The sequence below is a fragment of the Battus philenor genome, unplaced genomic scaffold (assembly GCF_028537555.1).
Source record: "Battus philenor isolate CCGP_79_NKW_IND1 unplaced genomic scaffold, ilBatPhil1.0.hap1 SCAF_3, whole genome shotgun sequence".
NCBI lineage: Eukaryota > Metazoa > Arthropoda > Insecta > Lepidoptera > Papilionidae > Battus > Battus philenor.
This window is the reverse complement of record NW_027181693.1, coordinates 5,287,944-5,305,316: the sequence shown is the minus strand read 5'-3', so window position 1 is coordinate 5,305,316 and position 17,373 is coordinate 5,287,944. Positions and strand designations below refer to the sequence as shown.

Below are 17,373 nucleotides of genomic sequence, written 5' to 3'. Positions count from 1 at the left end.
GGTATCAGTCTTCGACGCACGCGCATCAGCTAAGCCAAAATAAATAAGCTATAATTTGTATCGTCCAATGGAAACGAAGGCGTATTAATTATAACTCTAAAATTTATACCTAACTGCGTAAACAAATACAGGTGTAGCGATATACAGTGTTGCTCGTTTAAAGTGCTTACTTTTACATTTTCAACAATAAATTCGCTATTTGATAAGGTGTTTTATATTTGAATGGCTTCCAATTTTATATAAGTTTCTATCAATTTCAGACTTTATAGCGAATTCAGTGAACATCAATTTAACGAAATTTTAAAATCTTAAATTGACATAACTACGATTTATTGTACACAGTATTCTATTTATATTTCAAGATTTACCCTATTTTAGTATTTCAAGATTTACCCGATTTAATCACAAAAAAAAATCTTAAATATCTTATATAAGAGTTCCTTAAAATTTTAGTCTTTAGTTAAGTTGACGTAAATTTAACCAAATTTTTAATTTGCCCATAAATTATAATTATGTTCGCCATAGTATTCTTGATTTAAATAAGGAATACTCAAGTTAAAATGTCCGATTATATAAAAAAAAACTTTTTCGTTTTATCGTACTGAGTAAATACAGAATATCGATAGCCTTGTATCTAAACGCGCGACCGCGGGTTACGGCCAATGCGCGTTTTGAAACAGCCTGACGTCGATTATGAAAACATTGTTAAAGTTTTATTATATGGTAGTGCTGATGAGGGCCGAACGGGGCACTTGTCCAAACAGCGACATGTTGAATTATTGAGTGCAGCGAGCTACGCCATAATCGATTCACACCTGTCTTTAGAGTGTATAAAACTAAAACGCTAAGAAATTCATGGTGTCAGGGGCTTGCTTATCTATAATTAAGTAATTAACGACTTAGGTTAATCACCACAGAGCGTGAACAACTAATTGCAACGTTAAATATTCTAAAAATAATCATTATAAAAATACCATTGTAATTCTTTATTTCAATTGTAATTTTGAAATGTATTTGCTATACGTACATAAGCATGTTAGAGCTCTATACATATTAAACTCTAGGAAAAGATTATAACCTATAACTCCAACCCACTTGTAATCAGAAAAAAGAATGTTGAAGTTTAAATAAATAATCCAAAAATTAAAAGTACGTGTAATTTACTCTTGTACTTTCTAATCATTGATGTAATTTAAAACAATAAAGTTTAGGACTTGATATTCGACTAAGATAGGTTTTGTAAAGTGTTTATCTTTATCTGTCTGCGATAAAGATTTCACTCTACTAAACCGAACCTAGTAGATCTTAACCATAAATCTTAAACTTGCTACGGAAGTGCCAAATCAAATGCCGGCTTTAACCATGTATAAATCGTGGACATGTTTAAGTAGAGTAGTAGTAGAGTAGAGTACTACTACTCTACTTACTATCTTTCTATCATTCTTATACTATCTTCTATTTTAATCAAACACTTAATTGCAAGACAATATGTTATACTTAAAGGGATTCCGATTTTATTTCCATTAATAAAAGATAAGAATTTAATGTGTCATAAACTGCATTGATATTTAAAGATTTTTTCTTGAGATAAAATAATGGTATCCGGTGTCTTGTTCTTGTTATGTACGTTATGAAGTTTAAATTGAATGAGCCACAAGTTTCATGGTTTTGTATTGAAATACATCGGTGAGCGTGCAACGTATCAATGGAATGACATTTACCAACCACTTTACGTGTAAACTGGGTCAGCATATGACTATAATTATTTGCATAGTAAATTCAATATTGAATAATTGATATCCGTTTTCTCTCTAATATCGGTATTTAAAACTCAAAAAGATTCAAGATTTTTCTAGTACAGATTAGTAAAAGAAAAGGTAAATTTATGTTATAAATGTATTTTTTTATTATATAAGATATGTATGTATATTAGTTATATTTTTTATGATATTTCGAAAATAAATATTGTTGAAAATGAATTTCTTGAGTGATGAAAAATATGCTATTATGCCTAAACATTTACAAAAGTATTACAAAGAAAAAATAACCTTTTGACTGCACAATAAATTGACAATACAGTGAAATAAAAACACAAAAGCAAAACAGAGACAAATTTATGTATTAAATATGAACCCATATTAAAATTAACAGTTAATATTTAATTTTGTAAAGCCAAGAAACTCTAATGTATTTCTAATATGACGTGAACGTAGAATGTACTAATGTGCTATAGATTAATAATACTTTTATTCATCAAGATCCTTCATAACCCTTAACTTGGCAGATTTTTTTTAATATTACATTAATATTCATACCTCTTGACTTTTAAGACCCAAGGATGCTAACAGAAAAAACTGAACAAGCGTTCGAAAATTAAGAAATTACCTAAACATTCACATTACTCTGCGTTCAAAATTGATGCCACTATTTTTTTTAATTCTGATGTATCTCTACAGATACATTATCAAGAAAAGGGTTAATGTGGTTCCGTAAGTCTATTCTGATTTCTGCAATCCGGGTTCCGGGTGCCTATTTGGTTAGTCTATTTAGTTTTAGGTTTATTTAGTTAGTTAGTCTTTCAGCGTGGCATCTCTTTTCAACTTTACAAGATACAATATATTTCTCTGTTATCTATAATTCCATGATCCGAATTTTAAGTGTTTACCCTAAAGCACTTTCAAAAATAAATAATGAATTTTTGGCTTATCATATAAACCTTGATCAAAATATTACCGAATAAATCGTACGGGTTAATTAGAAATAGGTGTAAAAGCTTTAAATGGTGTGATGTATAGCCCATTTGCAATCAATTAATGTATCGTGTACAAAACCCTGTACCAAAATAAACAGTCTCAAAAATAATAAATAAGGTAAAAACATTTTGGAAAATCGGATTACTGCATATTAAAATGAGTTATTATTTATTATCTGACGCAGTAGACTTTGCACTGTCAGAAGTTATTGGCCAATTGTCGTATTTGAAAAGAATTTCAGTGATATACAGGGATTGGGTTTATTGACAGCTAATGAGATATGCATTGACCTCTTTAAAACTTTTACGTCCTATCTCCAAACATCCTGGATATTATTTACATAATATTTTTTTTTAAAAATCAGCCATAATTTTACTTCACCTTTAACTACTTCATGAAATAAGTCTTAAAAAAGGCTGTCATATTTACACATGATGGTGTAGTGCGAACTCAACTACCTATATAGACTAATCCAATAATCGATAATTAGATTTACATTAAAAATTTAAAAAAAACGAGAGTTAGGATGTTATTACCCACATACAGTTTTAAAATAACTAAAAAAAGAGACTGAACATCAATGTTGTGTAAAGTCAATAATTTTACACAAATTTTAGTGTAATATCAAAATAACTGGTGTTTCACAGTACCCGAAACAAATGTTAGCAATTGTTTCAGAGTAAAGGTTGCTCAAACCTCAAAATTTATCGTTAGTGTGATGACGAACGTAAGTTGGGAGCAGCGTTTACAATTTACTTCCTCTACGTCATTACACGTTGTATATACTTTGCTATTGCCGCCAGTATCAAACTAGTCTTCTAATAAAAAATTACTTTGAATATTAATTGAAATGTTTTAAAAATGGTAATTCCTGATAGGAAGGTAGGGTTTATGATTTTTCAATCGTCATATTACGAGTGCGTTTAAGACACTTTTGATTCATCAGACCGCGAACTTCTGAGCATGCAATTTTCCATTGATTAATGAAGAGATTCCCTTTGTGTTCGTGTAGGGTTGTCCCTCCGATGCGTCGGCAGGATCGCGTGCGCCGCTGTGCGCCCTTCACCGATGCATTACTTATGCATGTGCCCTGCCCCCGGCGGCCCGTTTGCTTCGCCTCTATTTTTATTTCGGTTGGATTTAGGCGATGCACCGATGAGTCCGCACGCGCCGCTTGCCTACTCGATCGATATCCGCATGGCTACGCTTGGCCTACTATAATACCCGAATTGGGGTCCGCCATGTTTAAAAAAATGTACGACAGGCCATATTCCGAATACATGTGATCATGTTAATCTTTTATAATTTTAAATCCAACAGATTTTAACATAGAGTTGGTAAAATTATTAGTAACCCATAGATATGCCAAAGGTTTCATGTTAATAAAGAATAAGTCTATTACCACGAAATCATTGAGAGATAGAACTGTTGAATAAAAATATATTACAAAGTAGACACCTGAATATAGATGAAAAGTTACAGATTTAACATAACAGTTTTAATAGTGGATAGTCAAATTGATATAAAAACTATCACTTATTTAAGTGATCTATAAAATTTATAAGATAAATGAATTGAATTAATTAAATTTTTTTTCTGAGACCGTAGATGAATTCCTTTTTCTCTTCTTTTTAATACCTCAGATTATTCCACTTCTTAGTTATATAACTTTTATTGAGATAAAGGTAAAAGAATATCTATGGATTTTAAACTTTGCATTATTGTCAAACTACGGTGAAACTATAGCATTATAACCTAAACCCAAAGCAATAATAAATAGCTACAACGACATCGGCAGTGAAAGTATACCGATCAATATCACCGTGCATACGTATAAATGTATGAAGCGAAGCCATAATGGTCAGCTTAGCAGCGGCTCTAACACGTGACCCTATCAGATTGTACGATCATGCCTTCATTTTACTGCTGGTGACGGAAACAAGCAATTACTGTTCTTACGGACGCTGCACTGTCATTGTATTGTGATTCCGACCGGAAAAATTAACTCATGTTGATAATTACACACTGAACTATATCGAATAATATTCGAAAAACAATTATGCAAGCAAGGTCGCAGGTATATTTGATTAACAAATATATAACCTCAAAATTTGTATCCTCTGACAAATATAAATCGTATAAAATATTTTTTTACGTTTTAACCAGTAAAGCCATATGTAAATCTATTTTGTTTTCAGTTTACAGTTCCGCTGTTTGGGCTATTCTTTTTTATTTGCATATTTCACTCTCAGCATAACAACGGTTTAAGAAATAACGTATGTTTTCCGTCCGTCGTAAACACTGACGATTTTACCCAGGAGGTATACGGTACACAAGATCATATCATTTCAAAGCATCAGACAGACGTAAACAATGAAATCATTTATTATCACGCTTTCTGCTCAAAATATCTCCCTTTTCTCAGGAAGAATAATCAAAAGTTGTACGACCTAAAAAAATTCCGAAAACCATATCTAATAATAGTAAGCGTCAATTTATGACGTGTTGCATTAATAGCTCGAAGTAGTTGAACGCAATCCAACTAAATTACCGTGTCTTCCGTGTCATATGGATTTGTGGCCTTTGGCCCATAATATTCACCTTGACTACAATAAATTTGTATATTCTACCTAATTACGCCTACGTATGTGTATACATACTTGATTATTTAGTCTTTTTGGCCAAGTCATTCTAGACAGATAAATGTAGCTATTAATATTTTACGGGTATTGAAAAGTTTCATTTTGCTTTTAACGATCTGAATCACGTATTACTTACTGTTATAAATATTCAGTAGGACTATCTTTGTTTATTGGACATATGCAATAAAAACACATTTTTTTAATTTATAATTACCTTCCTATAACAGCGGAGAAATGAGGGTCACTTTAAAATTACATGGGATGTAGATAACATATAGTATATTTGCTTATGGTGGTTGCTTCCCCTCCACACGTCCGTGTAACGTGATCTTGCCGTCGACTTCCGTACGAAGCCATTTAATGATTCTCAATATCAGTGTAGGTGCCACGAGAATTTAATTATATTGTAACCTTTGTGTGACCATTTGACAATGTCATTGGTATAGTCATGTAATTACTTCGTTATGTTTTTTACTTAGCAAACTTATAAAATAAAACGAATTAGAACAATTACTTTCGTATTGTTTTCGAAATAGCTAACTTAAAAACATTTATAATTTTATTGTGGTTTTTATGGATAGTCTTACCCATATTTATATATACTTAACTAACTGAATGTAGTGATTCTGATTATTTTCGAACTGGTTCTTTTTATTAACACAATATGATAGAAAATTTGCATGGTTAGACCTCTAAGTTTGATGTATTTTTCGTACATTTATGGTAACTAGATCAAAATTGAAAACACGTAGCTTTCTTCATGTCTTAATTATTATTTATGTACAACAGCTGGCGAGCAGAGGTTGGGCGAGCTCGGCCGAGTCCGACCGGCGAACGACTTGGTTATTTATAAAACAGACTTGCGTCTCGTTTTGTCTTCGGCGCGCTCTTTATTTTGTCTAAATATACGCAGTTTTGGGAACGTCGTCGCAGCCGCCTCTGCCGCGACACCGCCGTTGGCTTCGCGCCAAAACCTCATATTTTCTTGCCATTTTATCTTCGGTAGGAGCTTATAAAACGCATGCGCCAAATTATCTTTCACGGTAGATAAGAGAAACCACTCAGAACTAAATTATTTCACATCAAAGCTTTACATTTGCGTTAAATAAATAATAGACTTTATTACATGTATTCAGCCATACTTGTGAATATTTATAAATATGTTCGTTAAATTAGTAGTAGTACATAATAATGTATATAAAAGCAAAATTGAATTTAGTGAATGTTGGTGTTGATGCCCTTTTTCAAGCCTCTTTTAGAGTAATTGTGTGGAAGTCCAATTTTGTCGCAACGAAGTCTAAAGCTATGGTCGCCCAAAACTAGGCCGGACTGGTTGCAGTCTATTCTTGTACGACACGATGCTACAATGTCGGAAACAAAGCGAGCTTGTTTTTGCAAGCGTTAATGGCCAATTTTCGGCGTATTTCTGCTTCGGTTGCGCTATTACATTAGCTCGTTAACAGATTAACGATTACAAGATCGTCTTGAAATTTCCCTTAATGTTTCCTGTAAAATCTAACACGCGGAAGTATCGTTTCGAAGATAATTAAATATCGTTATAACGCTGTTAAATAGCAGGCTATTAATATTTTATAAAAGTTTGAAGAATTGTTCGTATGTAAGATCGTGTCCCGCTCACTCCGGCTGCGTCTAAAATCGTATTTCCGTAGAATCCTTACAAGCGATGTAAGCACCCTGAGTCGGCTTAGCAGTTCGATGACCCGGTGTCCAGAAACTTGTCCTGTTACTGCGCAAAATGTGTTAAAACAATTCTTTATTCGTAACGGAAGGCGTCAAGGTTCGAGAATTTACAGCATTGCCGTGTAAGCGGAATCCATTATTTTACTTTGAAAAAAAAAATGAAAGTTTCAAACATTGTTATTTATTTTTGGTAGATCAATTGAAATGACGTCCTCAATCGATTCCGAACTAAACTAACTGGGTCATAGTAACAAAAGAGCGTCGCATTTGGGCCGAACCACAATGGGTATAAAGAGGAAAAATTTAATGAATCAGATAAGCTTTATGGTGGACAGTGGTTCGACCTCGGCCGTCAAATGGCATGCCATCGATCGAACGAGGGACACATCACTCGCATTTGCTGCACGCGACCAACCCTTTGATTTCAGGGGATACTTTATGGTTTTGAAATCCTCCGTGACGGTAATGTACATGTTAATCATGTGGGGACATAGGTTTTTGGTTCTTGAAAGTTAACTTAAATTTTGGTTATTTTTAATGTATTTGTATATGTTTCCTAGAGCAAATCAATAAAGAACTTAATGCACTATTTTATAAGTAAAACACACCCAAAACTAAGCTTTATACAAATATTTACAGAAAACCAACCATATTTGAGTTTAAAAGTATATGTAATATGTTATTAATACTCGTAATGGGATTTCGTGGTAACGCGGCCATATTGGCAATGTGCTTTCGTACGTGCGTGTGTATTATCACAACAGACGAACCGCGACACCATCCGGAGTAATTCCGGATGTGATCTGTTGTAATCACCGCTGGAATTTCACCACATATAATAGTCAGGGCGGTTAAATTTCGGAAGAGGTCACGCTCTTTTGATCAGCGCATGGTAATCAATGTTTTATGGTTCCAACGTTGTATTTTTTAAAATAACACATTTCCCTAATATTTAAAACGCTGAAACTGAAATTTTAATGCAATCAAGTATATACTGAGGATATATATTAAACACACACATAATATTAGGCCGCAAACACAACAAAACGTTTAAGTTTAACATCGCTTATGAATATTGAAGTTAAGAACTTGCAGTATCTATCTCTAAAATAAAGAGTTTTTAACTTGATTACCTGATACCTGCTAGATTACGAACGGTATTAACAAAGACCTGAGAAATATTTTTGGATTTGAATTTAAATGGATTCGACGTTGGCATATTAAAGTAATAACTTTTGTTCGTTCATTTTAGAGTTATGTAAAGCGAAGACGCGGATCTGTTTTTATCCATGTCAGAAATCAGCACAGATATTGAGCTAAGCGCACTTCCAAGATATTTGCTTTATACGCGCCGGTGTCTGAAAGCCATTTATAGAAAGCGTTTGTCGTCTTCTTGTCAAGAGGCATGTCCCTGGACGCCTGTGCCCGGGCGGGCGGCGAGCGACCGAAATAGACGCCGCCTCGCGCGGCTTAACAATGCAATAAAAAGAAATTAACATTCTAACGTAGCCTGCTAAGTTGATTCTTGTGTCATTTGGATGCGGTCCAATCGCGCTATGGTTTTTTTTTAAGAGGACTCACGATACTTCCGTTAAGTGAGGTTGGAAATAGACGCTCCAGATATGCGGATGTCGAGAAGTATTTTTCTACGAAGCTCGCCTCTTACTCCGTTGTCACCTCATTACTGATGGACGTTAACATTACGGTGTTATTTGTCGCAGGTTTTGGCCTGGCAGCTGCGGCGGCAGCGGGAGTGCGAGCTGGATATCCTACCGTTTTACAGTCACCTTACGGGTAAGTAAGCGACACTTTCATTACGCGTATTTCATTCAATGTTAAATGGTATACACTTCCGAATTTGCCAGCACAATCGGCGTCGTGCCGTTCTTACACATCTCACGAGACAAAAATCAGACTTAGAATTATAATATCTACATACTACATGCAGAAGAGCTACAACTTTTAAAATTTCTACTCTAACAACCTGTTGCGACACTTGTTGTTGGTTTTGTGTAGACACACGACGCCACAGCTTTGTTAATGTTAGGTGATGTAGGAGAGGCTAGAGGAGCAAGCTGGTAAGTGAGTGGAGCTTCGCCTAGGGTCTGTGAGTCTGAGTCAAACGTGCTGAGCTGACTTTTGTCTCGGTAGATGAGGCGAGCGGCGTCTACGGACGGCTAGCGGCGCGACGGCGGGCGGACGTCACCCGTTCTATATTACCAAACATTTTCACATAGGTATCTATGGCAAGCGTGAGCGTGAGAGTGGATTTTTTTCGTTTTGGGTGTGAATTAGTCGATTGGGTTTTTAATGTTTACGTTTTAAAGCTATACCGGAGCATGGGCGGCGCCGGCGCTGAACGTGTCGGGTCGCTCGCGGGCGCCGCCCATCGCCCTCACGAAATGCGCATCGTTGCCGACTCAATGTTTTCTTACTTATTTAATTTGTTTTATATGACGTGTTCGTGTAAGATTTTGTTGATTTGAAATGATTTTTTTTTTGTTGGTGGTGGAGTTCGTTTAATACACTTACTATGTTTTGAATGCATAACCAAATCACTCCTGTTGTTGGTACGCGGAGAAGCTAGCAATATACTTCTAAATTATTATTATTATTTTCTAACTTTTAAAACCTTATTGATGCTAACTCAGAGTTAAATGTTATTAAAATAGCAAGCGCCTTTTACGCTACGGGGTGTTTTGTTATGCAGCGTTAATCGGTGACTTAAATTATAGAAGGAGCAGTAGCCTTATTGCCTCGGTTCAAATAGCCTCCGTCTACGGATTTAGTGTTGTAGCCACTCACGGTACAACAATTAGGTGGAATTTTCCTTTCACTTCACCTGACAAATTACGTCGAACGCAGATCGATGCGCAACCCAATGCCACAGTCACGCCCGCCCAACCACTACCACTATTATTAATTCAACGAAATTCATGTCTAATGAAAAACCAATCAAGTGAGACTTTCAATGATCATTTGTCGGGTTTAATTCCAAAGTTGAAAAGCTGTAGGTGTACGGGGGCTGATGGCATCGCGTTTTCATGTAGGTGTTTTAAACGTTTCCCCGAGCATTTTCCGTCGTATAGGTGTGCATGTAAGTAACAGATGTTGTAAGTATTGAAAACTAAATGCGAACAAAACCTTTAGACATCTAACAGTAATGAATAATGATAGATGTGATATTAAATGAATCTTAGTTAATGATTGTCTGTACCTATGTAGTTGTGGCAGCTTGTGTGATGTTCCGCCAGTTTTATAATGCTCTTTACGCGTGTGATGTATGACATCTCTTCAGAACTTCCTGTTGTAATAACTATGATACACTTCTGTTGTACTAGACGTGACCAAGTTTACCGATTCGTTCCCGGCTTTTAGTTATGTGTTTATCTTTTTAAATATGAAGACGTAGGTATTGCACATGCTAATAGAATTAGCAGACCACAGGTGGGCGTAGTAGTCGGGCGGGGTTAAGAGGCAGGCGTGTTTCGCGCATGCGCCAAAAGCCTCGGAGTCTCTACCGAGCTACTCCGTCGAGTGTGAACCTTGGATTTAAATCTATTTGTCTCTCTCGTGCAATATGCCGATGAAAAAAGACGAACGCTTCAAAAACGGTTCAGAATTTCACGACGGTCGCAGGCAGAGTGCTCTTCGTAAAGCTGATGCGGCACGTTCTCGAGGGCACTTCTTTAACAAACTTGACCGCCTGGCGTCTGCCGATGAAGCGAATTATGCGTAGTCAACAGTTTCGTGACATTTACTTACACTTAATATAATTTTGATAATGTGCCAAAGATTGTTTAAATAACTATGAATAGCAAACGAATTTAACACTTGTATTTTTATATGCATTAATCATTTTAAATTTATTATATGATTCGGCATTTCTTCAATGTATACCCGTTCAGACTAATTTCTGCAACTTAATTCTTCAGCTTTTCTTGTTGTAAGCATTTAACATTCATTAATTTTGAAGTAGCCAATTTCCGTTAACTTGTATCCGTAATCTTACATTTCTTATCAAAGAATTCTAATAAAGTTCATTGACAAAGGTTATTTTCTAATTGGAAATTGGTTAAGAAATTTCTTGACTCCTGACTTTAAATAGTGTATCGATACTTGTGATTCTATTGCATAACGCAAATGGCATAGAATATATTATGTAATATAATGAATTTCAAAGCAATTATACATATTATAAAATTCCAAATTAAATCTAAAATATATAACGACGGTCGCCGTGTTACGGGCACATGTCAAGTAAATTGCGAGATTCGGATATTTCGGTCGTAGCGGCGCGAATATTCCCGACCGACATTTTATCAGGTTTCATTTTTAACCTTCGCTGGCAGTGACGCACGACAGCGGTCAGCTCACTGCGACAAAATGCAGACTGGGATCGGTTGTAATATCTTCACATAAGTGTTAATCGATGTCTACTAACCTAACAAGATAAGCTGCAAACCTCACAAGGCTACATTGGGGCTAGGTGGAGTGATGACAGATTGGAACAGTTTTCTTTCGCCAGGACAGCCTTTCACACTGCTTAGTTTTTGGTTTTCATTAGTCTATGATGAGTGTGAAAGGCTGTCAAGGGCTCGAGGCTTTTGAAGTGATATATTGGGGGTTATTTTACGTTTGATTGAATTGGCAGGTTGTCTCCGGGGTACGTGTATGGTGCGCCAGGGTATGCGGTTGGTGGGGTCGGCGCGGGGGTGGGAACTGGAGCTGGTGGGTTAGTTCAGTTGCCACCACTGCAACACGCCGCTGCTGTTGCGGCTGCTAACCATCTGTACGAGTACCAGGCGGCCGCCGCTCAAGGAGCAGCGGCATACCAGCAACAATACGCTGCTGCAGGATTTGATCCCTACGCCACAGCTGCCGGTAAGCTTTTACTTAGTACTTGACGACTGTGAATGTACCTGAGCAAGATATATATAAGCAAGACAAATAATACTGTTGTTTTTGGAATCATGAAATCAGAACTTAAAAATCGCACCAAGTTAGTCTTGAATAAAGGCAGCGAACTGTCTTTGTGTTTTATATATTATCATTTTGTTTTCTGCACGTGTATTGCGTTTTTCCGCTATATATTACCCCTTTAAAATAAAGTAAAATCAGTTCTTAGCTGATCTTAGCCGAAGTATGTAAGCTTTTTCAAGGAAATATGCAATTTCAGTCGCTTGCTTATTTATTATAAATATTGCAATGGCATTATTTGTTGACGTCCGTTTTCAATCGTTTGATCTTCAAGCAAAGACTGAATAGAGCGACAACAGATTAACGCCACTATGTCCCCAAGTATAGGTGTAAAATAAATTAGAAATACTTAGATATGAGTTACTATTTCAATGTTCAGGTTAATTCAATGAATTATATCGCTTTTTATTAATAATAAGTCTAACAGCTTTAAAATGGTGAGTGTATAGCAAAGTAGCTTTGCGGCCAATTAATGTATGAACTTCATATTTAAAAATCAATGTTTTCACAAATAGAAAAAAGCGTAATGATAATACAGTGAGAAAAGCAGTTCTCAAAATTTTGATTACTAAATATTAAAATTAATTATTTTTTACTGTAGAAAGAATACAGGGTGATTGGGACTTTTACCTTTGTTTCCTTTAAAGTTTTGTACACAACTAAATATTTTTTTAAGTAAATACTATAATGTTTTTTTTATGAAATGTATTTACGGGTTTTTTAATTTTTGTTTTAGCTGCAGCGGCTGCGGCTAGCGGAGCTGGGTACATGTCTCCTTACTACGCACTTCCAGGTGGAGGAGTCCAAGCGCCCCTTCTACCGCCCCTGCCGTATCCACCACAACTACAAGAAGCACGAATGCAATGAAATAACAATCAACAACTATTGTGGCTACATTACAACTTCCCGTTAGAGCATTCAAATCCGTAAACAGCTCTATAACAAATCTTTTACACAGACATGTAGCAACTAACCCTGAAATGGTTAAACTTTAATACGAATTGTGATGACAAGACAGTCAGTAAGCGTGTAGTTAAAAAAGATAACATTTCATTAAGAGTATAATTCAATTCGTATAAAATTTTCGCGAGGATAAACAGTTTATAGTATAGAAATAAAAATTGTTACCGCCGTAAAACCAAAAACAATAACTAAAACGTGAAGTGAAATACGTTTAGGACTATAGTAACGAGTTAAAACCAAAAAAAGTAAAATGACCAAAGCTATGAGCTTATACCAAAATAATGAAGACAACTTCTGGGAATTTAAATCTATAAGGTACAGGTTATTATAATGGGATAAAAGCGTTTGTAGTCAAATGTACTTTTTGCTGAAGGCATTATAGGTATCGAAGTTAGTTTAGGAAATATTTAGCTATGTTAAACAAAGCTCTTGCCTCAGTATATCACATTTTTGTAATCAGCTATCACACATAGTTATACTAACATAGTTATAAATATATATATTATGTACATAAATGCCCTCCATTTTAAAACATTTAATAAAGAACATATAAATGAAATAGCTGTTTATTGACAATAACCATACAAATTAAAAAAATATTATACTTTTTGTTGGAACTAGTATTTCTTTAAAAGTTATAAATATATGCAAACATTGTATATTCAATAAAATAAAGCAGAATATTTGTAGAAAAAAATGCCATTTTTTTACATTTGAAGAGAACCATGATTAAATAACGTGTAAAATAATAGTTATTTCTTTTTTAAGCATCAACTTTTTTGACGATGATATTATTTGTTAATTGTTTTTTTTTTATTTTATTAACGTAACGTCTTTTTATTATTTCTTTTACAATTATCCGCTATAGGTTTTCTTTTTTAAAGATTGACGTTTCACTTTAGTTATTGCGTTATATAGGATATTTCTAAAACTCTCAAGATGCTTGTGCAACATTTAATAATTTTGATTAACTAATGGCAAAGAAAATATACGATGCAAGTTGCGATGTGTAAATGTAGCTTTTATAAGTCGGTATTAACATGTCCATGTTGCTCAATATGTCCTAAGAAAGGACTTGGTTTAGCTTAAGACAGCATAGATAGGAGAGCAATGAAGGGTTTATTGATAAATAACATAATTATAAATAAATGTAGATTTACCTATGTAAACATGTATTTCGTAATGAATGCCCTCGTATCTTTTTGTTCTCCAACGCGGTATAGGGTACTTACTAAGTAGTTTAATTCAATTACTAGTCGATGTAATTTTAATGATAATGAATTTAGACCTATGCCGGCCGATCCAATTTTAAAATCAAAGTTTTGAGGAGTAATATACAACATTTTTAACAGACATTAATGATTTTTAGTAATCGTACATATGTCTCATTGTATTTACTGATACAAAACTAAGAAAATTTAAGACCAGGGTCATTGCGATTTTTCAAGAAAGGAACATAACAAGGCGATAGGTTCGCAGGTTATTTAGAACTAGCCACAGGCGGAATTGGTTTGCCTGAGAGGATCGCAAAAGAGGCCGGCTCCTTAGTACAAGTTAAGGGCACTAGACCGAGTAGGGATCATTGAACTTTAAGTCTTAAGTCTAATATTAATGTAATTTGCTGTTATTCGTAATTTATTTTGTTGATATTTGTAAATCTTCATGTTAATAACTATTTATTGAGGAAGAGTAATAAAAATTGTTAAATATTTATCGGCCGAATCGAATCTCTCACCGCATCTTCTTGCCGTCTAAGTGTCGATTTGTGATTCGGTCTAATATTATATTGAAATATACACAGTAAAATGTAATTTTAAGTAGATTTAAATGTTTAATGCATACCAAATGGAACATTAAGTCGTGTTAGCCATAGACGTGGCCATCTTGCCTTATATAGACTACATATTTTATAGTTTATATAAAATAATATATTAATATATAAATAACATATCATCAAATCAGGTGTTAAAAATTTCCAGTGCTCTCGAGCATTGATTTGTCCATTATAGTGCATTTCGTTCACGGTAATTAAGCACAATTACATTATTTATGTATTACTTTATAAAAAGGGAGTTCATAATAAATACTTAATAATTGTTATGATTAACTTTAAATTATACTGTAACTGTACTTAACTTAGGTTATTCTAAATGAAAAATAATTTTTTAAGGTAAATCTTTGCTGTTTTTTATTTTAACCTTACTTTTCGCACTTCAAAGTAAACTGGATTTTCCTACAGTTTATTTTAATATACCATATTATTGTTAGAGGAATTTATGTCGTCAGAAATTTTGGCACCGTGTCAAATGCTATATAGCTCTATCAACGCAACCATTTCGTAGTCTTATGACCCAATTTTTGTGTTCCATGTTTAAACATTTTATAAGCTTTTAAATCTAAGCGTTGTTAAAAAAAAATATCTTTAAGATAGATATATAGAACGTGTACTCTTTTCAGTTTATCTGGAGATATTACTGTATTAATAAATATATTAATTGAGTCTATATCAACCTGGCTGTAAGTTTTTTGTTTGCAAGTGAGTAATCTGCGGCACCTATATTTGGCACGATTTCTTTTTGTCATCAACGATTAAACTTTTAGAGGATTCGTATATAACTACGCTTTAGTTGTTAAATGGCATTTAACGTCTGATCTGATATTTCATTGATCACATTGACAGATATCATCATTTATGACGTAAAATTAACTGAAAAAAATGATGTAGACATTTCAATATTTTTAATAATTTTGTTACTAATATTCCAACAAAGAATATTTGCCTAAGGCTGCGTTGTCTTTAAGAAGTTTATAAAAAAGTCTATGACATAGCTTTCTAACGTAAAATATTTCATTGAATTTGAGCAATAATAAAACGTTGAAGGACCGTGACCTGTAACAAAATATCTACGTCTTACATTTAAAGTTACTAGACATTAAGACAATATTAAACAAATAGAAAATTGGGGAAAATTTTAGATAGAAGAAACCAAAAATCGAACACCAACGCCACAGCTCTCTAAGAAGGTTCGGCTCCCCTTTGCTATACTACACGTTCGCTCGCCCCCTTCGCCAAACGCTTTGTTAAAATGTTCAAGGGTGGCCCCCACTAGACGCGACTAGAAATTTATCGTATGTACCTACGGCAATTTTTCGCAATGCAAATTTATAAAATATTACTAAAATAATTTCAGTACATAATTTTTAACGAAAGAAATATATACGAAAATGATATTAAATGATGATGTTAATCTCTGCGGGTCAAGAATATTTTAAGTTTTTTTTTTTTAAATTACAAAACCTGGTGATAGATAAAAGATAAAGCATAGCGTTTTTTGCATTTTAACGTTCCCATCCCAAATAATACTGCAAAGCTGAATTGGCGCCAAATTGACAGCGTTGAACTAAGTTAAACAAGCAGACTATTGGCATGCATTACAAAATACATTTTCGACAAAGATTCACCATCTACATAATCGTATGCAATACAGACCGAAAATTTTAATGAATAAATATTCCTTGTAAATCCTGCTGAAGCATTTGATAGTATTTTCCAACAACGAATAAACACATCCCCGCAAAAATATTTAATCTCATGGAAAAATTCCACAAAGTAGGACAAAATGAACAAAAAAAAGAACAACTTACAATTCTAGAAGTAGGATAAGGCGACCTCTATCGCTTAAATTATTTATGGGGCAGTTCAAAACATCTTTTCGAAGCTATACTCCAAAAACAAAAGAATATAGTAACAGGAAGATTTTTTTCAGAAGATTTGGATTAATGTTTACAAAAACCATAGTTATCTGTGTCGAAACTTGAAGAGCTCTGAAAATAGTAATGATAACTTAAGCGTTTGTAAAAAGTAATCACATATAACTTAAACGAAATAAATTAAAAAATAAAACTAATGACAGAAAACAATTTTTTTTTTATTGGGGTCTTAAATGACCCCAATAAAAAATTGGGAAAGGAGTATCAAAAAGGAATAAAACTTAATGGATTTCTATAGTAATTAATATACTCAACTTTAAGAAACAAATACTTAAGTACTGTGAGATTAAAAATATTGAAAAAAAAACCAAAACAGTAAACCTCTCTATAAACTAATTTTTTTGGCATAGCCGAGATCAACTTAAAAAATAAAGTTTATTCAGTCTCTTCAGCGGAATCTTCTGTTCTGCATCCGACGCAGTAAGTCCTTGAGTGTTGCTGACAAATAAATTTACAACACTTGAAACATTTTGTTGGCACTTTTTCGTCGTCTTTTCTAGGATATGATGAACAGCGTCTGCGCTTAGCCGTCGATTGATAAACCGCCTTGTTCACATTATAAA

The 17,373-nt window shown here is 34.1% G+C and overlaps 1 protein-coding gene across 1 annotated transcript in view; it reads left to right on the top strand.

The window, feature by feature from the left end:
* LOC137926773 (RNA-binding protein 24-B-like) overlaps positions 1-15,511 on the top strand; it is a 33,884-nt gene extending 18,373 nt beyond the window's left edge. Inside the window, exons 3-5 of the mRNA XM_068770471.1 lie at positions 8,818-8,890; positions 11,751-11,980; positions 12,813-15,511. Of these exons, the coding sequence (XP_068626572.1) occupies positions 8,818-8,890; positions 11,751-11,980; positions 12,813-12,943 (434 nt within the window). The 3' untranslated portion in view covers positions 12,944-15,511. The remainder of the gene's footprint in view (positions 1-8,817; positions 8,891-11,750; positions 11,981-12,812) is intronic.
* Positions 15,512-17,373: the final 1,862 nt, after the last annotated feature.